The sequence below is a fragment of the Pteropus medius genome, unplaced genomic scaffold (genome assembly GCF_902729225.1).
Source record: "Pteropus medius unplaced genomic scaffold, Ma_sr-lr_union100, whole genome shotgun sequence".
NCBI classification, from domain to species: domain Eukaryota; kingdom Metazoa; phylum Chordata; class Mammalia; order Chiroptera; family Pteropodidae; genus Pteropus; species Pteropus medius.
In genome coordinates this window covers 4,959,887-4,978,345 of record NW_024345861.1, presented here as the reverse complement: position 1 = coordinate 4,978,345, position 18,459 = coordinate 4,959,887, and the positions used below count along the sequence as shown (strand labels likewise).

Genomic DNA, 18,459 nt, shown 5'->3' with positions numbered 1-18,459 from the left:
ATATCCACATGTGTGAGCTTAGGGCCCCTCCAATATTCCTTATTCATACAACAGCGAAGGTTCCATTTTACAGATGTGGAGATCATGGCCTAAGACTGCACTTATAGTATTTGGCAGGCCAAGATGGTCACAGGAGGTGAAAAAGGTAGAATAGGAATGGACTTATAAGTTCCAGATCGAAGGTTTGTACGTGGCCAAATTCTAGAGTACCTTGGTTTCCTCTTACCCATCTTGATATTCAAAGTAATTGCACTTGATTTTGAATTGATTTTTCTTCTTTTCTATTTCTTAAATTTATTTTTATTGTAGTGACATTGATTAAAGAAATCCAGTAAGTTTCAGATGTACAATTCAACAGTAAGGCATATATGTATTGCATTATGTGTTCACTGCCCATAGTTAGATTTCTTTCAGTCACCATATATTTGACACCTTTTACTCCATCTATCTCCCCTCTCCCACCTCCCCCTTCCCGCTGGTAACCACTAGTTTATTGTCTATATCTATGAGTCTTTGTTTGTTTGTCCTGTTCATTTTTCCCTTTAGGTCTATATCCCACATACAAGTGATATAATGTGGTTTTCAGCTTTTTCTGCCTTCCTTATTTCACTTAGCATGATTATCTCTCAGACCATCCATGTTGTTGCAAATGGCAGTATTTCATCTCTTCTTTTGGCTGAGTAATATTCCATTGTAAATCTATATACCACAGCTTCTTCATCCAGTCATCTACTATAAGATACTTTGGTTGCTTCCGTATCCTGGCCGCCATGAATAATGCAAATATCTTTTCGGATATGGGTTTCAAATCTTTGGGGGTAAATACCCAGTAGAGGGATTGCTGGATCATATGGCAGAAAAACTCTTAGTTTTTTGAGGAAACTCCATATTGTTTTCCAGAGTGGCTGTACCAATTTGCAGTTCCACCAGCAGTGTATGAGAGTTCTTTTTTCTCTGCATTCTCTCCCACACTTATTATTACTTGTCCTGTTGATAACAGCTATTCTAACAGGTGTGAGATGGTATCTCATTATGGTTTTGATTTGCATTTCCCTAATAGCTAGCGATGTTGAGCATTTTTCATATCTTCGTTGGCCATTTGTATGTCTTCTTGGAAGAAATGTCTGTTCAGGTCCTCCGCCCATTTTTGATCGGATCATTTGTTTCTTTGTTGTTATTGAGTTATATGAGTTCTTTGTATATTATGGATACTAGGCCTTTATCAGAGGCATTGCTAGCAAATATATTTTCCCATTTAGATGATTGTCTCTTTATCTTGTTGATGATTTCTTTTGCTGAACAGAAGCTTTTTAGCTTGATGTAGTCCCATTCATTTATTTTTGCTTTTACTTCCCTTGCCTTTAAGGTCAAATTCATAAAATCCTCTTTAAGTCCAAGGTCCATAACTTTATTTTCTATGCTTTCTTCTATGCAATTTATTGTTTCAGGTCTTATATTCAGGTCTTTAATCCATTTTGAGTTAATTTTGGTATGTGGTGATAGACAACAGTCTAGTTTCATTCTTTTGAAAGTGCCTTTCCAATTTTCCTAGCACCATTTATTGAAGAGGTTTTCCTTTCTCCACCGTTTGTTTTTGGTTCTTTTGTCAAAAATTATTTGCCCATATAAACATGGGTTTACTTCTGGACTCTCGATTCTGTTCCACCGGTCTGTGTGTTTTTCTGCCAATACCATGACATTTTGAATTAATTCTAAGTCAATGTTATAACTCATTTCTGGGTCCTTTTGTCAAATAACTTTACGTAGTGTTTAACTGCCTATGCTTCTGTTTTGATAATTTCTCAAATGCCTTTCTTCATCATCCTATATTCCCACCACTCTTTCCTACTGAGCTTGACTCCCGGATACAAAATGGTATTTTGAATGCCCGGTGCAAGTCAACAAGTAACTCTCTGAAAATCAAGAGAAACAGCAGCTTACCACTTCCCAGTACTTGTTAAAACAACTGAAACAGCTCCTGTGTAAGTGCCAAGGTCAAGGAAGTCAGCCCACAGTTGATCTTAGGCATTTGATCAAGTAGTTTGTCAGATGAGTCAGTCAAATGAGAATGTTGGGGTTTCTTGGCTGAATGCATGTCAATATCACTGTGCATAAAAGATGTCTGCTATACAGAGTTTGTCATCACACTAAACCATTAGTTTAAAGAGTGACTAATGTCCTGAATACATTTGTCTTTACAAGAAGTTCCTTGCTGCAGGCACAGATGAATTTTGTTGACTATTCTTTAATCTCCTCTTTCCTTTCCTTATTTCTCCCTGGTTATTCACTGTCTCCTTCATGCCTCCTCTGCACCTCTACAAGAAGTAGTGTACTTTCTCTTCACCCATTGGCAACACCAGAACACATGCAATCACTTGTGTATCATCTATCTTCCCTACTAGAGTGGACATTCCATGCATTCTCACTCATTTATAATTTATCTGTAAGTCACTGGTGCCAAGTTCAATTGCTGGCACGAAGTAGGCATTCAATAACTATTTGTTGAATGAATGCAGGATAGAATGAATACAAAAGTACATTCATTTATTTTGCTGCATATTTGACTTCACAAAATATTTGGATTTTTTCTTTTAAGTTTAATTCATTTCTATTGCTTCTCTGCCTTCCTATTTAGGGAGAATCTTTGATGGGTCAGGTATTAGACTATATGCCAACATGAGGGAGGCATGGTCACTACTTCCTTGGGAGGTCTAGAGTGGGTTGTAACAATCATGTTAGTTCTGAGTCAAGAAGCCATTCTTAGTAAATCATCAAACACTGTGGGTGTAGATTTGAAGTGGTAGTTTGTGGGAGGATACAGAGGAGGAAGATGTTAACCCGATCTGGAGACTTTCACAGCTCATGGGGTAGTGAACAAACAAATACATGAACTATTTAGAATAATATACACCTAGCAATAGGAAATAGTGGGGTACTGTAGAGACGACTGGTATGGCTGATAAAGGTAAAACAATGAGTTTTTCCCCTTGGTATGGACTCTCCCTGATACTTTGAGCTGATATATAATTTATATAACATTTTTTCCATACTATTTACTATGTGCTCAACACAATGCCAAGGCTAGGCACATGCCAGCAAGAAAGAAAGGTGTGAAACTTGCTTCTAAGAAGGTGCAGAGTCTGACTCATACCTGAAAATGAAGTGAACATTCATAAGCAGAAGCGAGTAAGAGTGAGAAAGGAAAGGAATGAGGACAGTAAGAAAGAGATCAAATCTAAGGGCTCCTAGTCAGTCCTTGTTTTTAGGTCCAAAGAATTCCAAAGATGGTGTTTAAATTCTGGAATTTTAACTCTCTTTCTCAGAACTTTTTTGAAGAACTTGATATTGTGGAGGTGACAGAGTGAGAGTTTAATATAAATGTGAAAATATCTAAAGAACTCCAATAATCTAGGTTATTGGAGGCTAACTTATTGACAGGTGACTTGTTTCACTCTCAACTAAGATTACCAATGAATTTTCAGATTTAGCCTTCCATCTCTACTATCTATACACTGTCAACCTTTAAAAAATTTAACTTTATTTCCTGTTTTAAAATGACTAAAAGCTTTAGATCTTGTGTTCATTTTTTTGTATATTTATTTGGTACTTACTACGTGCCATGCAGTGTCCTAGGCCAGGGGATTTCATCAGCCTCAAATCATTGATGGTGCTGACATCAACAAATTTGGCTTTCCTTTTGTAAGACTTATTTCAAGGTGCCTCTAAAAAGGTCTTTAGAGTTTATTTTTTGAGAAAAAAAACTCACCATGCATGCGTATGAATTGGTTTTAATCATTAAAGAGAATAAGAAACAGAGCTGAATAAAATAGAAACTAAAATTAAAACAATTTGAGAATTTCAAAAAGCGTGACCCCCTTGAAGTCCTAAATCACCACTCTATCAGACTTCTGTGAAGAAGATAAGACAGGCTCAAAGGACAATTATCTGCTATACCATCATAGGAAGAGGGATGTTGTTTTTTAAATATTGGCCTAAGGCTTAATATACCCTGGGTACAAGGTGAGGTACTTTCACATGCATTATTTCATTTAACTTTTGAAATTCTTTCAATAATCTTGTGAAATAGATTTCATTTTTATTATTATTATTATTATTTTTATGTAGATAAGGAAATTGAGGCTTCAAATGACTAAGGAAGTCACCTAAGATCATAACTAATAGGGTGGAGGACACTTAACTACAGATTCATTGACTTCAAAGTCCTTGGCTTAGGTAAAAACCTCTTTCAAAGTATTCTTATTAAAACTTAGGGCCACTTCTTGGTGACTCTAAGAAATTCTTCTGAAGACTAAAGGAGGGGTTAATTTGGTTTTGGATCCTGTCTTCTGAAAACCTTTGGAATTTATTAGAGGATGCTATCACTTGCCATTTCTTGCCTGCTGCACATAGGGCATGCTAGAGAGTCCCTCTTCAACTTAGCCATCTGTATTCTTGGCTTTTAATTTCCATGAAAATGACTGAACATATTCTTTTATTTCCATCCATACTCAAGGCCAAAGAGAGACATTTTATTGACCTTCTTCAGTAATCTTTCTTAACATTGTTTTCCATATCCATTCCAAGGTCTTCATGCCACCTTCCCTTAACTGTGTGTGTGTATTTTCTATATTATTTTATAGTAATTATGTTAATATATAATAATTAAACACAAATATATTAAAATATAAAAATTGTGTATTTTGATCATTAAGAACCAATGCTCAGAGAACGTCCTTACTAGCTGGTTTTACTAATTAAAGAGTATGAGGAGCAAGAGGAAATAATAAGCACTTCAGAATTTGAAAAGTATCTAAATGACAGATCAGAGACCCAAAGACAACTCAAACCAGGTTTAACTAGTCCATCTTATATGGCTTATATACAGGCCTACCTAAAGGCAGGGAATTAGATTGGTCATAGGCATATAATTTTACAAATTAAAAGGGCATTTAAGATCCAGCCCCTATAATATAGAAAAGGAGCTGAGGTCTGGAAAGGTTAGTGATTTGTCCAAAGTCAAACAGGAAGGCAGAACAGGATTTAAAGCAATGATTCTCAAACTTTGATCTACAGATAAAAAGGAAATTGTTATAAAACAGATTCCTGTATCACAAATCCAGAGATTCTGATTCAGATCAGGGATGGGTCCAGGAATCTATATGATTAATAAGCCTCCTGGGTAATGTGTCAGCTGGAGGGGCCTGAGACCACACTTTAAGAAACACTAATCTGGAATCTAGGCCTCAATGACTCTCAGACTAATTTCTTCGCAAAGGACTATGCTGCTTCTCTACATTAAAAACATTCCAAACAAAACATGACTCTGCGATTCACATTAGTGCTTTTATTTCCTGACTCAACAATTAATTTCTGATTGCATCATTCATTCAAAGTTATTTTTTCACTCAATAAATCAGCCCATATGATGTGCCAGGTACTGTGCCAGGAGCTAGATATGATACTAAGATTAAAACACAGCTCCACCACCAAGGAACCTATACATAGCAAAAGTTGTAGCTCCCATTTTGGAACACTTTATTTATACATGCTTCATACAATTTATCTTACTCACTTTTCTCATTCCTTAGCTTTAAGTAAGTCCATATATAATAATAACATAATTCGGAAGTTTTTCATATATAGAGAATTATATATATTCTCTGCAACTTGTTCTTCACACTTAATATGTCTTAGAAGTATTTCTTTGTTCTTTCTTTATATATTTATAATCTTTACAACAGCTACGGAGTATTTCCCAATATTGATGTACCATCATGTATTTGACCATTTACATACAGACAAATGTTAAGTTGTTTATATTTTCTTCTATTGCAATTAGTCCCATGATGGATTCCAAAGTAATATTACCCCTGTTTTACAGATGAGGAGATAGAGGAAAGTTAATTACCTGTCCACAGTGTTACAATGGCAGAATTAGGATTCAAATGGAGGCATATCTGTCTCAAAGACTACAGAGTTATTTTTCCCCCCCACTATTATGCTTTCTAATAATTGTAATAGACTGAGATAAGAGCTTTGATGGTTACTACAGGATCAAAATCTAGCTGCTGATAGAACCTGCTGATAGAACCTCAGCAACATCTGGGAAGAAGCTAGGAGTCTTCGGGCAGAGAGGGAGAAAGCCACTCTAGAAAGAAGTATAGGTTTATTACAAATCAATCAATCTCATGTATTGATCACCCACTAGAGGAAACTTGTGGGGAGATTTATAGAAAGAAAGAAGATATGATTTGCACGCCAAGATCTTATGGCATTATGTATGTGTGTTTGTGTTTGTGAAAAATATTAGAGTAATAAGCTAGTGAGTACAGTGTAAGTAAATACCACTTCATTAGGAAGGTTCAGATGAGCCCTGGAAATGAGTGAGCCATGGGTCCTATCTACAGGGCAGGGCAAAGAAATTTTCTCTCTTAATAGCTCTATTTCTTCTTCTGAAATGAAATACTAATATCTAGTTTCTGGCTACTTGACAGGGCTGTTGTAAGGCTTGGTTAATTTTTGTAAATGTTTCGAGCTCCTCCAAGATGAGGTGTATGTTCTCTAAATAGGAGGTACTAATAGCAGCCATCAGAATGTAAACAAAATTGAATTGAGCTGCAGTCATTTTCTGAGGAAGAAACACAAATGATCATAAAGCTTGAAGCCCACACTGGGTCCATCACATTGACCCTTCTTTAAAAGGCACCCTGGGTCTCACATAGGACATTGTGACAGCTCAGGCCCTGATCTCGAATGAGACAATTCAGGAGACTAGCTGGATTTTACAAAATTTAATTTCTCAGCTGATTACTATGATTAAGAGCCCATCTGGCACAGCCCATTTGTGAGTTATATGTATGCAGGGAAATAGGACTCTAGTAAAAGCAGAGATCTAAGAGAGAGAGAAAAAAAAAGCACATTGGGGCCAGTACCATTTTAGAACCCTCTGATAAGACATTTAAATAGGAATTTCATCATATTAACATTAGTGAGGACAGTAGGCCATATGTTGTAACAAAAGCAGTTAGGGAGCAAGTGTTTCTCTTTCTCAGGGCCATGGGTCTAGAGGGGTTATGAACATGCTAAGAAGAAAATCCAGCTCTGGGTTTCAGCAGCAAGATATCAACCTCTTTATCTGCAAACTCATGGAAACTAAGCAGTAGCTGAGGAGACATATGATTGTACTTCTACACAAGGATGGTGGTAATAATTTAGGATAAAGGATACCCTTGAGCTTGTGATCCCTTTGCTCTCATCCCCTCAAAGAAAGCTCTTAGCAAGGGGTGGGGAAGCCATATGTTAGCTCTCATATCGCCATGGCCCCTTTAGTGTAACTGCAGTCGCAAATCAGTCCACAGGCTGATGAGCACTAATAAGTCTTACAGATGTGCAAAAACCAATGTTATGATGTTCACCTGGCTCCCAGATGGAATTTTTCTTAATTTTCTGATACCTAGGAGATCTTATGTAAACTTTTTTCAGAGTTTGTATTGTATTTTATTTCTGAGCTCAAACCAGGCTTCACCCTTAGAGGGCGAGCCTTTAGGTCTTCTTGAAAATCCCTAACTCAAAGGTTGAGATTTCTCTCTCTTGTGGTCACCAGTTCTGCTGGGAGCTCCAAGTCCATGAGGAAAACTCATCAGTGATTTGATCTTAATCCCTCACTGTATGTACACAGGTTCACTGAAAACATCTGGCAGTCCTGACCCTTCCTGTCCATTTGCCAAGTGTATTGAAGTGAGAAGGAATTGTAGAACCCATTTGTAGTCCTCTGTGGTGACAGAGGATGGACTAGGTAATGGTCTAACTTCTGGAGAACTAGGTAATGAGTCTGTCTATTTGACTCAGTCAAGAAAGAATTGATGACCTCCCTTCAATGATTAGAAGATCCCTACCTTTTACAGGCTCTTATGCCTAGTTTCTTAAGGCTGAGGGTGGGAAAGTATCCTCTATCTCATATCATAAATCGGAAAATAAAGCTGGCTTCTCCGCAGGTTAGAATTAGTATCCACTTGCCCTTTGAAAGAATCCCACTTTGTCTCTCGGAAGGTGGATTTCACAACTCAAAACATAGAATTCTGCAGAGAAAGCTACATCAGTAGAAATGAGAAAGTCTCTGATGCAGTCCCCTTAGACCTCTGTTTCTGAAAAGGAAATTTAATTACTTGGGCCATAGACTAAATTTACCTTTTTGAGTGGCAGGAGTTTATTAGTGAATCTATGAATTTATAGTGACCTCACTTACAATGATGAAGCTTCCTCAGAGACTAAAGTTTTCTGGTGAAGTCTGTCTGTGAATGATTGTCCTGAATAAAGGACAAGTCTACTGATTTTAGGTCCTGTTCAGTCACAGTTGTCTAGCCTCATAAAAAGAGGGAGCTTGGCAAATTCTATGTTGTAAGATGGGATGCATGCAGGTCTCATCACAGTGCCTTCCCTTGCTCTGGTTTGCCCTCAGCCAGCACCAGGAACCTCCCAAGCTTCCCTGGAGAAATGGTAATGCTCATCTAGTCCTGTTGTATTGCCTGGGGAGAAGTCTTTATTCTAAAGATTGTATGAGTAAAAATTTTAAGACTTATTTCATGCAAAGGAAAAATCAACTAGAACTCCTTCTTTATTAGCTAGAATGTCCAGATATATAATAACAACAATATACCTTCTAAGAATTCAAAAATTTACCACGGAGAGGCTGTTGAACAGTTCTTCTCCCTTGTCATGAGGAAGACAAAGAAATGCTGATATAAGAAGAGTCTGCGGTCACTCAGAAATGGCAAATACTTGGTACATCTCTTTCATCCCTAACCGACTTCCCCCATGACAGTGATAGCTTTCTGAGTGCTCATAAAACTCTTTCCTATTGAAATCAGATAGAATTTCATAATCCTTTTCAGTTTGTACTCAATGCAGCCCCTACCAGCCAGTCAGAGTTGACATAAAGGAATTAATCAAAAAAATAAAATAAAATAAAATTGTAAAAGGTGGCTTTTTGAATTCTTCAAGGCATAATTTAAGTATCTAAAGAAGGAGTTTTGGACTGTGTGGCTTTTGCCAGACTTTCTATTTACAAATTATTTAGTTGAGATTCAAGATTCAAGACACACCCTACCTATTCTTGTCTACCACGCAGAATTAAATGGGAAATATGATCCTGCTTTTATGAGCCATCTACGAGGTGTTGTCTGGTCTATATTAAATGTCAAAAATAAATTACTTATGTGAGATAAAAATACAGATATGTGATTATATTATGAATATTAACCCTATCCAAGAGAATGAGCTTAACTACTTTGAATGCCCCCTGAGGAACACTAGTACTTTTTAAATTGAACTTTAATAACCACATGCCTTGGAAATACATAGAAAATATGTAAACATTTTACACAGGATACCTTGAACTTGATGTCCTCTCTTCAAATCTTACATTTATCCTCTCCCATCCCATAGGTGAAAACAAATAAAATTTCAGTGAGCAATAACAGTTACCTCAGGTAACGGTTAGATGGACTTTAGTCTAAGTGTAAATAGACTAAAATCATTTTGCAGAACCAAATTGTGACTTATATGTCACTCATGATCAGAGTTATAGTTGGATTGGCTTGACTAGAACACACTGCTGGAGACCTTTCTCAACCTTAATTGACCTCTGATGTCAATCTCAGATATGAGCATTTAGTTGCCTATTCTTTGGGATTCCCCAAGATGGCAGCTGCTATGTGGCCAGTATTTTCTATATCTTGGGATTATAGGTGATTCAAAATGGCTGACTGACAAATAAGGCAAAATGAGAGAAGGGGCACCACCAAATTCCTCCAGCCTGACCTAAGCTTTCTGTCCAGTTTAGTGTTGGCATTACAGTAATATATGAGCTTTGGAAAGACACTTAACTTTTCTCGTTGTCAACTCTCTACCGCAATATTAGTACCAACTGGACTTAGGAGACAATTACTAACTGACACGTAAAACATTTTGTGATCTGAAGCATTAGCTCATGAAAGATAAAGAAAGAAAACATTCTTCTCTGTGTGGGGCATAAGACTGAATTTCAGGGTGGATTAAGGGAAGGTAATTTTATAAAATGTGAAAAATATGTGCTCTTCGACCTCAAAGCTAAAGGTGAGAGATTTGTAAAGCAAATACTTAAAAAATCCATGTTAAAAATAGAAGTTATATTACTTTATGCTTCGAAGTGTGTCTGGGCAACATTTTAGTTTGCCAGACACTATTTATATGGCCATTTTTCTTTCTTCATCTCAAAGAAAAGACTCCTTAAAGATTTTCCAATATAATGTGGAAAGCTGTATTTTTTACTGAAAGTCATCTGAGTTGGCTCTTTATGCATCCAATGCAGTCTTTCATCCAGACTAACCTGCCATGTTAATGATTTATTTACTGGTATCTTTCCTTTTTCCACAGAGGACTGGCAGGTTTGAAGAGAAGACAGGGGGTGATATAATAAAAGGTGTCTAATATGTTTTCTGTACTTTGGGAATTTGAGAAAGCGGTAAGACAACTTATAAAGGGTAGAATTTTTGTTATTGTTGTTGTTGACTATCTAGATGGAAAGAATCCTTTCTTATAGGACTAGTTGTTGCACTGATCATGTAATTTATTTCTTCTCTTAGATGATATAGGATCCTACAGTATCCTAGCAAATATATCTTTACTTTAGGATGAAACAGCCTCTTGTTGCTAGCAGGAAGGACAATTAGGCCAACAGGTGACTAGGTAGGATTTCCTGGGATTCAGGCTAAGGAAGCTTGCTGGACGAATGAGAAAATGCAGGTGTCACTTGGCCAATCAGGCACAGGGTAATTTTTCAGTTACCTGCTGGGATAGGCCCATCTTACTTTCTTTATCAGGGTTCATTTTTCATTTTCATTGAATCATAATGGCTTAGTGCCACAAAACATCTGAGAATATACTTTGTAGGTAAAAAAGATCATAAAGAACTCCAATGATGCCCCTTTCCCTAAAATCTAGAGCTTGCTTTCATGGAATCATGTAAAGGGTAGGCAAGTAGGGTTAGTTGCAGGATAATGTCTTTCTCTGTGAATGGCGGGAGCAAAATCTTCATCTTGCCAGCATGAATCGCCTGACTGCCTTACTTTAACTGAGGCAGTACAGCTTGCTTTAGCTTTGAAGTGTGAAAACCAAATAATGTTTGGCAAAGGGAAGAAATGGAAGCTGGAATAGCCTTCTTGGAGCATGAAGAGATAATCCCAGACCTATGCACTGAATGCAGAAACTTTTCCCATCCTCTTACCAAATTCCCTGACCCATGGCCACCCCTGAGGATTGTGACTAAAACAGCAGCAGGTTTGGTAGGTTATCCCTCACTGAAACTTTTCTGTTGTGGCTGGTGGCCAGACATTGTGAACTTCTTGAATTTGGGAAGAGAACATGCAGATGCCAACATCCAGCTACCTTGATGTGTGTCTTACTCTTCCGTTCATGATTGCAAAGCAGGGAACTACATGCGCACACGCATATAAACACACACACACACACACACACGCACACACCCCTAACTTTGGTTTGCCCCAGCACCCTGAGCAATAATTAAAGGTATTTATTGTCTAACCCCCTATGTCCTGGGGAATATTTTAGAAATTTTAATACAGGAGGCTGAAAAAGAAAAATATTGGCTTCTACACTACAAACAACTCTGTCTTGAAAGAAAATGTTAAAATTTCCCCTAAATCAAATATTGATACATATCAGCTCCTGCTGAAGGTGTGTCATTATGGAGTGAATTTTCTGCTCCTGAGCACAGATATTGGTTTGGAGTCTCTTCTCTGAAATTCTGGCTGTTTTAGAATCTAAACACGTTTGGTTTAGAGGTTTATGAATTGTCCTAGTTTGTTTTCAAAAAGCTGATCTCACTGGGACACCTTCCTGAGCAGGGGAATAGGCTTCCACTTTGTGTAGTACACTGCCTTCTGCAGAGGCCTGGGCCCCTACAGGGTATCTGCAATGATTCAGGCACTATTTACCTCTGCCAGAGACAAATAATTTTAATTGGGGATGTGGGAAGGGGAAAAGGCAAGGGCATAGAGAAAAGATGAAATCCACAGGCAAAGGGAAATTTCCAAAGGTAGATGTTTTACCTACCCCTGCCTCCCAAAAACAAAGCCTCCCAAACACGAAATCTAAGTATTCTTCTTTGTTCAACACCTATGTTTTAAAAATTCAAATTAAATTATCCTACTCTCTCCCTCCAACTAGTTATACACACATATACAGACACTTTTTAACTTGTTAGGTTTGAAAGATGATGATATATACAACCAGTGTGCTTTGCCAGTCTGCACGGTGAAGGCCAAGATTAATGCAGAAGGTTGGTGCAACGTTGCCGCAGAGCAGCGTGATCAGAATACAAGATGGAGCATAGGGGGAAAGGCCAAGAAATGTGTCTGTGCTTGGAGTTTACACAAGTCTCCTTAGCAACTTGTCTGAATTTATTTTTCCCTTAATGTGTGTGGGTTTCTTCCAAACCCTCAGTGAAATAGGAGTTGAGTATCTAACAGTCCCCCTATTTCTCTTCTATGAGGGTGAAACTATTTCACTTGGTTAACGAGCCTTTCTTTCCCTTACCAACTCTTCTCCCACCCTAACCCCTCCCCTGTTTAGTAGATCCTTTGCGTTGTGACTTTGTGCACTGTTGGTAACTTTTCAGAAATTCAAGTCTCCATGGGGGAGTGATAGAGCCTGTTTCTGATGGCCACAGCTGTGCAGATTTCTGCCACAGCCTCTCCTAGTACATGTTCTTGTGTGTGGCGTATGTTTGTGTAAATGTGCCTGTTTTTATGTTTGTAGGTATGTATGTGTGATATAAAAGGGGAGAAACAGCAGAGTTCTCTTCCTCTCTATTATTTTATTTTTCTGTCATGCTCTTCTCCTTTTCTATCTTTCATGCCCACCTCAACACACACAAGCACAAAAGATCCGTAATTCTAATCAGAAGATGAATATAAAGCTATTAGAAAAAAATCTGACTCTTAAGAATCTGTATGTAGGATTTTATGTGACTCGGCTCATTTCAGGGGAGACAACCATAAATACTGCAATGGTTTTACCTAAAATTGCTTTGCCTTGAAATGGCTCTGGGGGAGTATAGTTGCTGCCTCATTGGAGCTGATGTTGAATATAAACCTTACTATTTCTCCTTTTTGCCTCCTCCCCTTTTAGAGTTGGGGGGAAAAAGAAAGAAGGAACCTAGCCAAAAATGTTAAGGTTTGATTTTGGCTCTTTTACAAACAGATGTTGCTTGTCATTCTGTTGTTATTAACCAGATTGGACCAAGCAGCAGTATGTGTTATGTGTACATGCATGTGTTTGTATGTATGTGAGTGTGCACGTGTGCATGCATACATGTGTGCTTGAGAGGGAGAGAAAGAAAGAGAGAGAAGAAAGAGGACAGGCAAGGAGAAGAGAGAGAGACTTGAAGTGGGGGCTTTTTAGGGGAGTAGATAGAGGGCTAAACGGCAAAAAAGATCAATTTGGGGAAAAATTTAGAGCCAAAAGTAGGTAATATAGATTAATACTTTTTTCTTTCCAAGCTTTAATATGGAGGAGGTTATATAAAATTGTATTTCATTTATTTGCTTGTTGTTGTTCCAAATGAAGAGGAAAATGTGAAAATCAGTAGACATGGACAGCCTTAGAGAAGAAAAGCTGACCTCTCCTAGGGTGAAGGGCAGAGAGAGTTAGTAGGCTATTCAGATGCTCCTTCTTCTAAGTGAATCTATACTCTGGAGTAAGGCAAATGTCTTCTGTTTCAGCTGAACTTTGTTTCTTGTGTTTGATGGTTGCTTCTTTTTCTAAATATCATTGTGGAAGTTCCAGGCTTTTTTGTACTTTTTCCAGAACAAGAATCCCATTGTTATACAATCAAGGTTGTAAAGAAACACTGATGCTTTGGATATTGCATACCTCTGTTTTTGCAGGATACAAGTCATTTAATCTGCAATTCTTTTCCAAGCCACCCTTTACCTTCACTTAATTCGTAGCTTTCTAATAGAATAGTGGCATGCCTTCTCAAGAGCAAAATATAACTTTGGATATAAAAGTGTTATAGTTGACTGGCATATAGGAAGCCTTGTGCGGCATATAGTTTATTTATATTAAAGAAATGACAGACATCTGATTTTTAAAAATATATACCTCGTTCCTATGTCAGAATCAACATCTATAAGTTTTAAAATTTTAATTCTTAAAAAATATTCCTGGCTTTATTAACAATATAGCTAGAAAGGAAGTTGTAGGCTGGCATCATTGTTAGCATTTTAAAAAGGAAGAAAAACATCCTGAGCAAATGTATTTCATTCAAAAATGAAAGTAGTCTTTTTTAGCTAGCTGCACATGAAACAACTTGTAACTTGCAGCCTCTTTCTCTTTTGTTTCATTGAGTATATCAAAAGCAAATTTGCCTCCAGTTTCTCCTTCTTAAATAGTTGATCTTCATTATACATCTGTTGTAAATGAACATTTAGTGGATTTAAGATTGTTTTTAAATTACAAAAAAAAAACATTGACTACTCAATTAATCTAAGGGCATCATTTTTTTTTTTTTAGTTTAATCTGTCTTATTCTATCATGCCATTTTCACATCTTCGTTCTTTAGTCAACCTAGCCACATTTTTAGTTTTTATTTTACGTAAAATATATTTTTAATATGAGGGGTGTGTGGTAGGGAGATTATAAACTATCAATTTCTAATTTTCCCTTTGCCTGAAAGGAACGTGAAAACCTTGGTGTTGCTTTGCCAGTCTCCTCCCTCCTCTACTCCTTCCTCGCCAGTTTTTCCTGGGTAGATAGGAATTAATTCACTTAAGCTAGCTGGCTTTGGTGCCAGAAGCCTCTGCATAGCATCTTTGAGAGGCATTCCCACAGTGGGGTCTGGTGTCCTGGTGGCGATATTATAGATGGATAAAGCATTGTGTGTTACATGGCACCAATAAATTACACTTGGAGCAGCAATTGCTGGATGTGCCACTTTTGTTAAGGCTATTGGATCTTTCTACAAAAAAAAAAAAAAAAAATAACAAGAGCTGCAGAGGATGAGAGAAAAGACATCAGGAAAACTGAAAAGCCATAGGAAGACCGAAGACTAGCTGTCTCCCCTGCTTCATGAAATCAGAGTGAACGCCAAAGGGTAGATTTGAGCTTTTCTTTTTCTTTCTTTTGATTTCTCCTTCTCTCCTGTCTCTCTCTCTCTCTCTCTCTCTCTCTCTCTCTCTCTCTCTCTGTGTGTGTGTGTGTCTCTTTTCCTCCTTCCTTCCTTTATGAAAAATTATTCAATTGAATTGATTTATCCCCTTGAGACAAAGAAGTTTGGTGGATATTCTGAACAAGAGATACATCTTTTAAAAAGAAAGAGGGTGGAGGGCAGGAAACCTTTCTGTTGGTATCATTCTCCTGACATCCCCATGAATTTGGTGTTCAAGTCCATAGCTAGATAAAACTCAAATAGATCATCCATTTTGCAAGCAGCTGTGCAATGAGTTTCCTTCCATTGATAAAGGAACAATGAAGGAGAAATAAACCCTGTGTCTAAAATATGGGCAATTAAAGAACGTTGGAGAGGAAGCCAAGAATCCTGCTGTGGTGGAAGGAGGATAGATTCATGAATCCACCACAATCAGATATTCCACTTCTTTTCAACAGCCCTATTAGCAGAGAGAAATAATGATTCCTGAATCATTTCAGAATCAAAAAGCTAAACAATGTCTCAGTGATGCTACATTATGCCAGGTAATGATCGACCAACCTGATTATAACTTAACCACTCTTAATTATTGATAGCCTGTCTCTTAATCATATTTAGTGAATGAGTGGTTTGGTATAAAACACTGGAATTTGGGAGTATTCCAAGACTTCACATTCCTATTTGATCACTTTTCTGGTAAAGTCATTCTCAAGTTTCGTTGGTAGCCAGGGAAATTCCAGGAAGAATGTGAAAGTTACTTATTTTCAGATACTTTATATCATATGTTGTTTGGAAAATGAAGTAAACATAATGCTGCCCAGTGTTTTTCTAGAATTACTTTTATTTCAGTTTCTGGTGTTCTTTTTTGCTCTCTTTCTGGCATTAATTCTAATTTAGCTTTAGAAAAGAATTGGGTGACAAAAACAAACAAACAAACAAACAAACAAAAAAGCAAAAAATTGTGACCCATTTAAAATAATTTTATTTTCCAGACACAGGTGGATGGTTTGAAGATATTGGACTAGCAAGATGGCAGCAGGTATAAAAAGTAAGATTTATAAGAAGTTACTTTTTCAGGTAATAGTATTTTCCTATAATTTCCTCAAATTTTCCATCCTTGAGTATTGCAATTTTTAGAGCATATGTGAATGATTTAATTATGAAGAATAACTGCATTTTAAACTTGATTTTTAAAAATAGCAACCAGTTTTATAATATTCATAGCCAGTAAGTAGAATGGTCATGACATTCAATTCTATAGAATTCAGAAAGTTTTTTTGAAACTTATTGCTTAACACTGCTTACTTCTTTCAACAATGATTGAGGCAGAACTTATTTGAAACCATCAGGTACTGTCCTTAAACTCTATGCTGTATTTAGTAATCAAATTTAAAAATATAAATATTAGAGAATTATCTCTAAAAAGTGTACCATGTACTCTAAATTCCCAAAAGACAGGGTTTATTATATAAATTGTGTAATAACAATATTGTGCTTTAAGTTTAGTCCTATATTGGTAATACTGTGTGGTATTTTATGGAACTATCTTCAGGCATGTCCAGTGACTAAGATTTGCGCTCAACTATCATGTTATAAGAAGTTTCCTTTTAGTGTTATTGAAAGACTTTGTGCCAATTAATTTTTTTCATAACATAAATGGTATATTTGCTTGACAAATTGCCTTACCCAGTTTTTGTCATTGTTTACAGGCATTAACCTATATTTTTCAACTTAATTATTAGTACTGCTATCTAAGAGAGCCCCATAGAATCTTTCTTAATAAAGAAAGCCAAACTTACCTCTGAAAAGAATCCTTATTTTTCTCTTCAACATAAAGAAGGTTCTTAAAGGAGGTATTCAATTCAAATTTTGTAAAATAAATATTCCCAAAAAACCATCCTTCTATTAGGTCAGTATTTGACTTTCTTTTTCTTTTTCTTTTTCTTTTTTTTCTGCAGTCTAGGCATCTTCTGATTTCTCTTTTATTTTCTGAAATTAAAACTGAATTGTTTAGAAGTTAATGCTACAAACCATTTGGGATGAAAATTTCTCTCTGTCCTATACTTGACCCCCGCTAAAAAAGGTACAGAGATGCCTCCCAATTGAAGTACAGTATTGAGCTCCTTCCTATGAATTTTGAGGGTGCAAATTTATGAAGGATGTGATACTTAAATGATTAAATGTAACATTTTGACAAATCTTTGGCCATTGCTAAAAAATAGTGTATTATATCTTTTTAATAAGTTTGATAATAACAATTAATTTTCATCACTTTGGGAACTTGGACCTATTCCTTTCTATTTTAATAATAGCTCCTATGTCACATGTGTTCCAGCAATCCTTAACAGTGTTCAGAGCGCCCATCCACGAATACCTCTGGCCGCATGCCTTTGTCAGAGGGATCAAAGGAAAATAAGAGGCTTTGAGTTTATTTTAAAATCTTTTATTTTAGGAAAAAAACCGAACATTTTTAAATAAAATAAAGATAATTTTGAGGTGACTGGTTTAGATTTCCACCTACTTCCACCTGTTTTTTGTTGTTTCTTTGGATCTAAAAGTCAAACCATGAAACTGCAACTAAATTTTGAATTTTGGCAACCTTAGCTTTAGGAGTGTGCTCCAAGCAATTGTGCCCACAGACAGCTCAGTCAAGATGGTATAAGCAGACAATGAAGTATCTATGAATGATTGCACCTCAGTCTCTGTTTGTCCTGCTATTGGCTTCCTGTATTCTTGCTTTCACCTGTTAGTTTATATAAGGGCCTGCTCTTTTCTCTGAATAATCCCCATATTTAGCTCCATCTTTTTTCTTATTAGTAGAGTCTCTGAGATTTTTTAAGAAGGAATGAATGTTTATATGTTGAGGCAAAGGAGATAGTATTTTTGAGAGTCAAGATCTGTAGACTTTGCTAACAAAAATTGAAAAGGTCTCTTTTTGGTTCTGCAAAGGAATGGAGGCATATGTTTTTCCCAACATCTAGGGAGGGAATTATTTTGCTTTGCATCATGTGTCCATGAAGTGCTTATGAATAAGACTATGCCCTCAATGAAATTCACAAAAGGAGCCTCTAATAAAAGTTCTTTGTCTTGGAGGTTCCATTCTTACAAGAAGAACATTGGTTTTGAAGAAAAGATGTTATGTTGACAAATGAAATCTTTTTATAAGAAAGACTCAGAAACAGATTTATTCCCACATCCTCAGTTTGTGACAGAGCGATTTTACAATTTCTTTTCTGGTACACATTATATAA

At 36.7% G+C, this 18,459-nt stretch overlaps 1 protein-coding gene across 4 annotated transcripts in view; it reads left to right on the top strand.

Moving 5' to 3' along the window:
• Positions 1-18,459, top strand: part of LOC120612231 (uncharacterized) — a 65,598-nt gene that overhangs the window by 9,786 nt on the left and 37,353 nt on the right. For 3 of the 4 annotated variants that reach the window (XR_005655411.1, XR_005655413.1, XR_005655412.1), the window contains one exon: positions 16,201-16,285. Coding sequence is in view for 1 of the 4 variants with exons in the window: in XM_039874718.1 (XP_039730652.1) it covers positions 16,201-16,219 (19 nt within the window). In the remaining 3 variants the exon portion in view is untranslated. The remainder of the gene's footprint in view (positions 1-16,200; positions 16,286-18,459) is intronic. The other variant, XM_039874718.1, reaches the window with a different exon arrangement.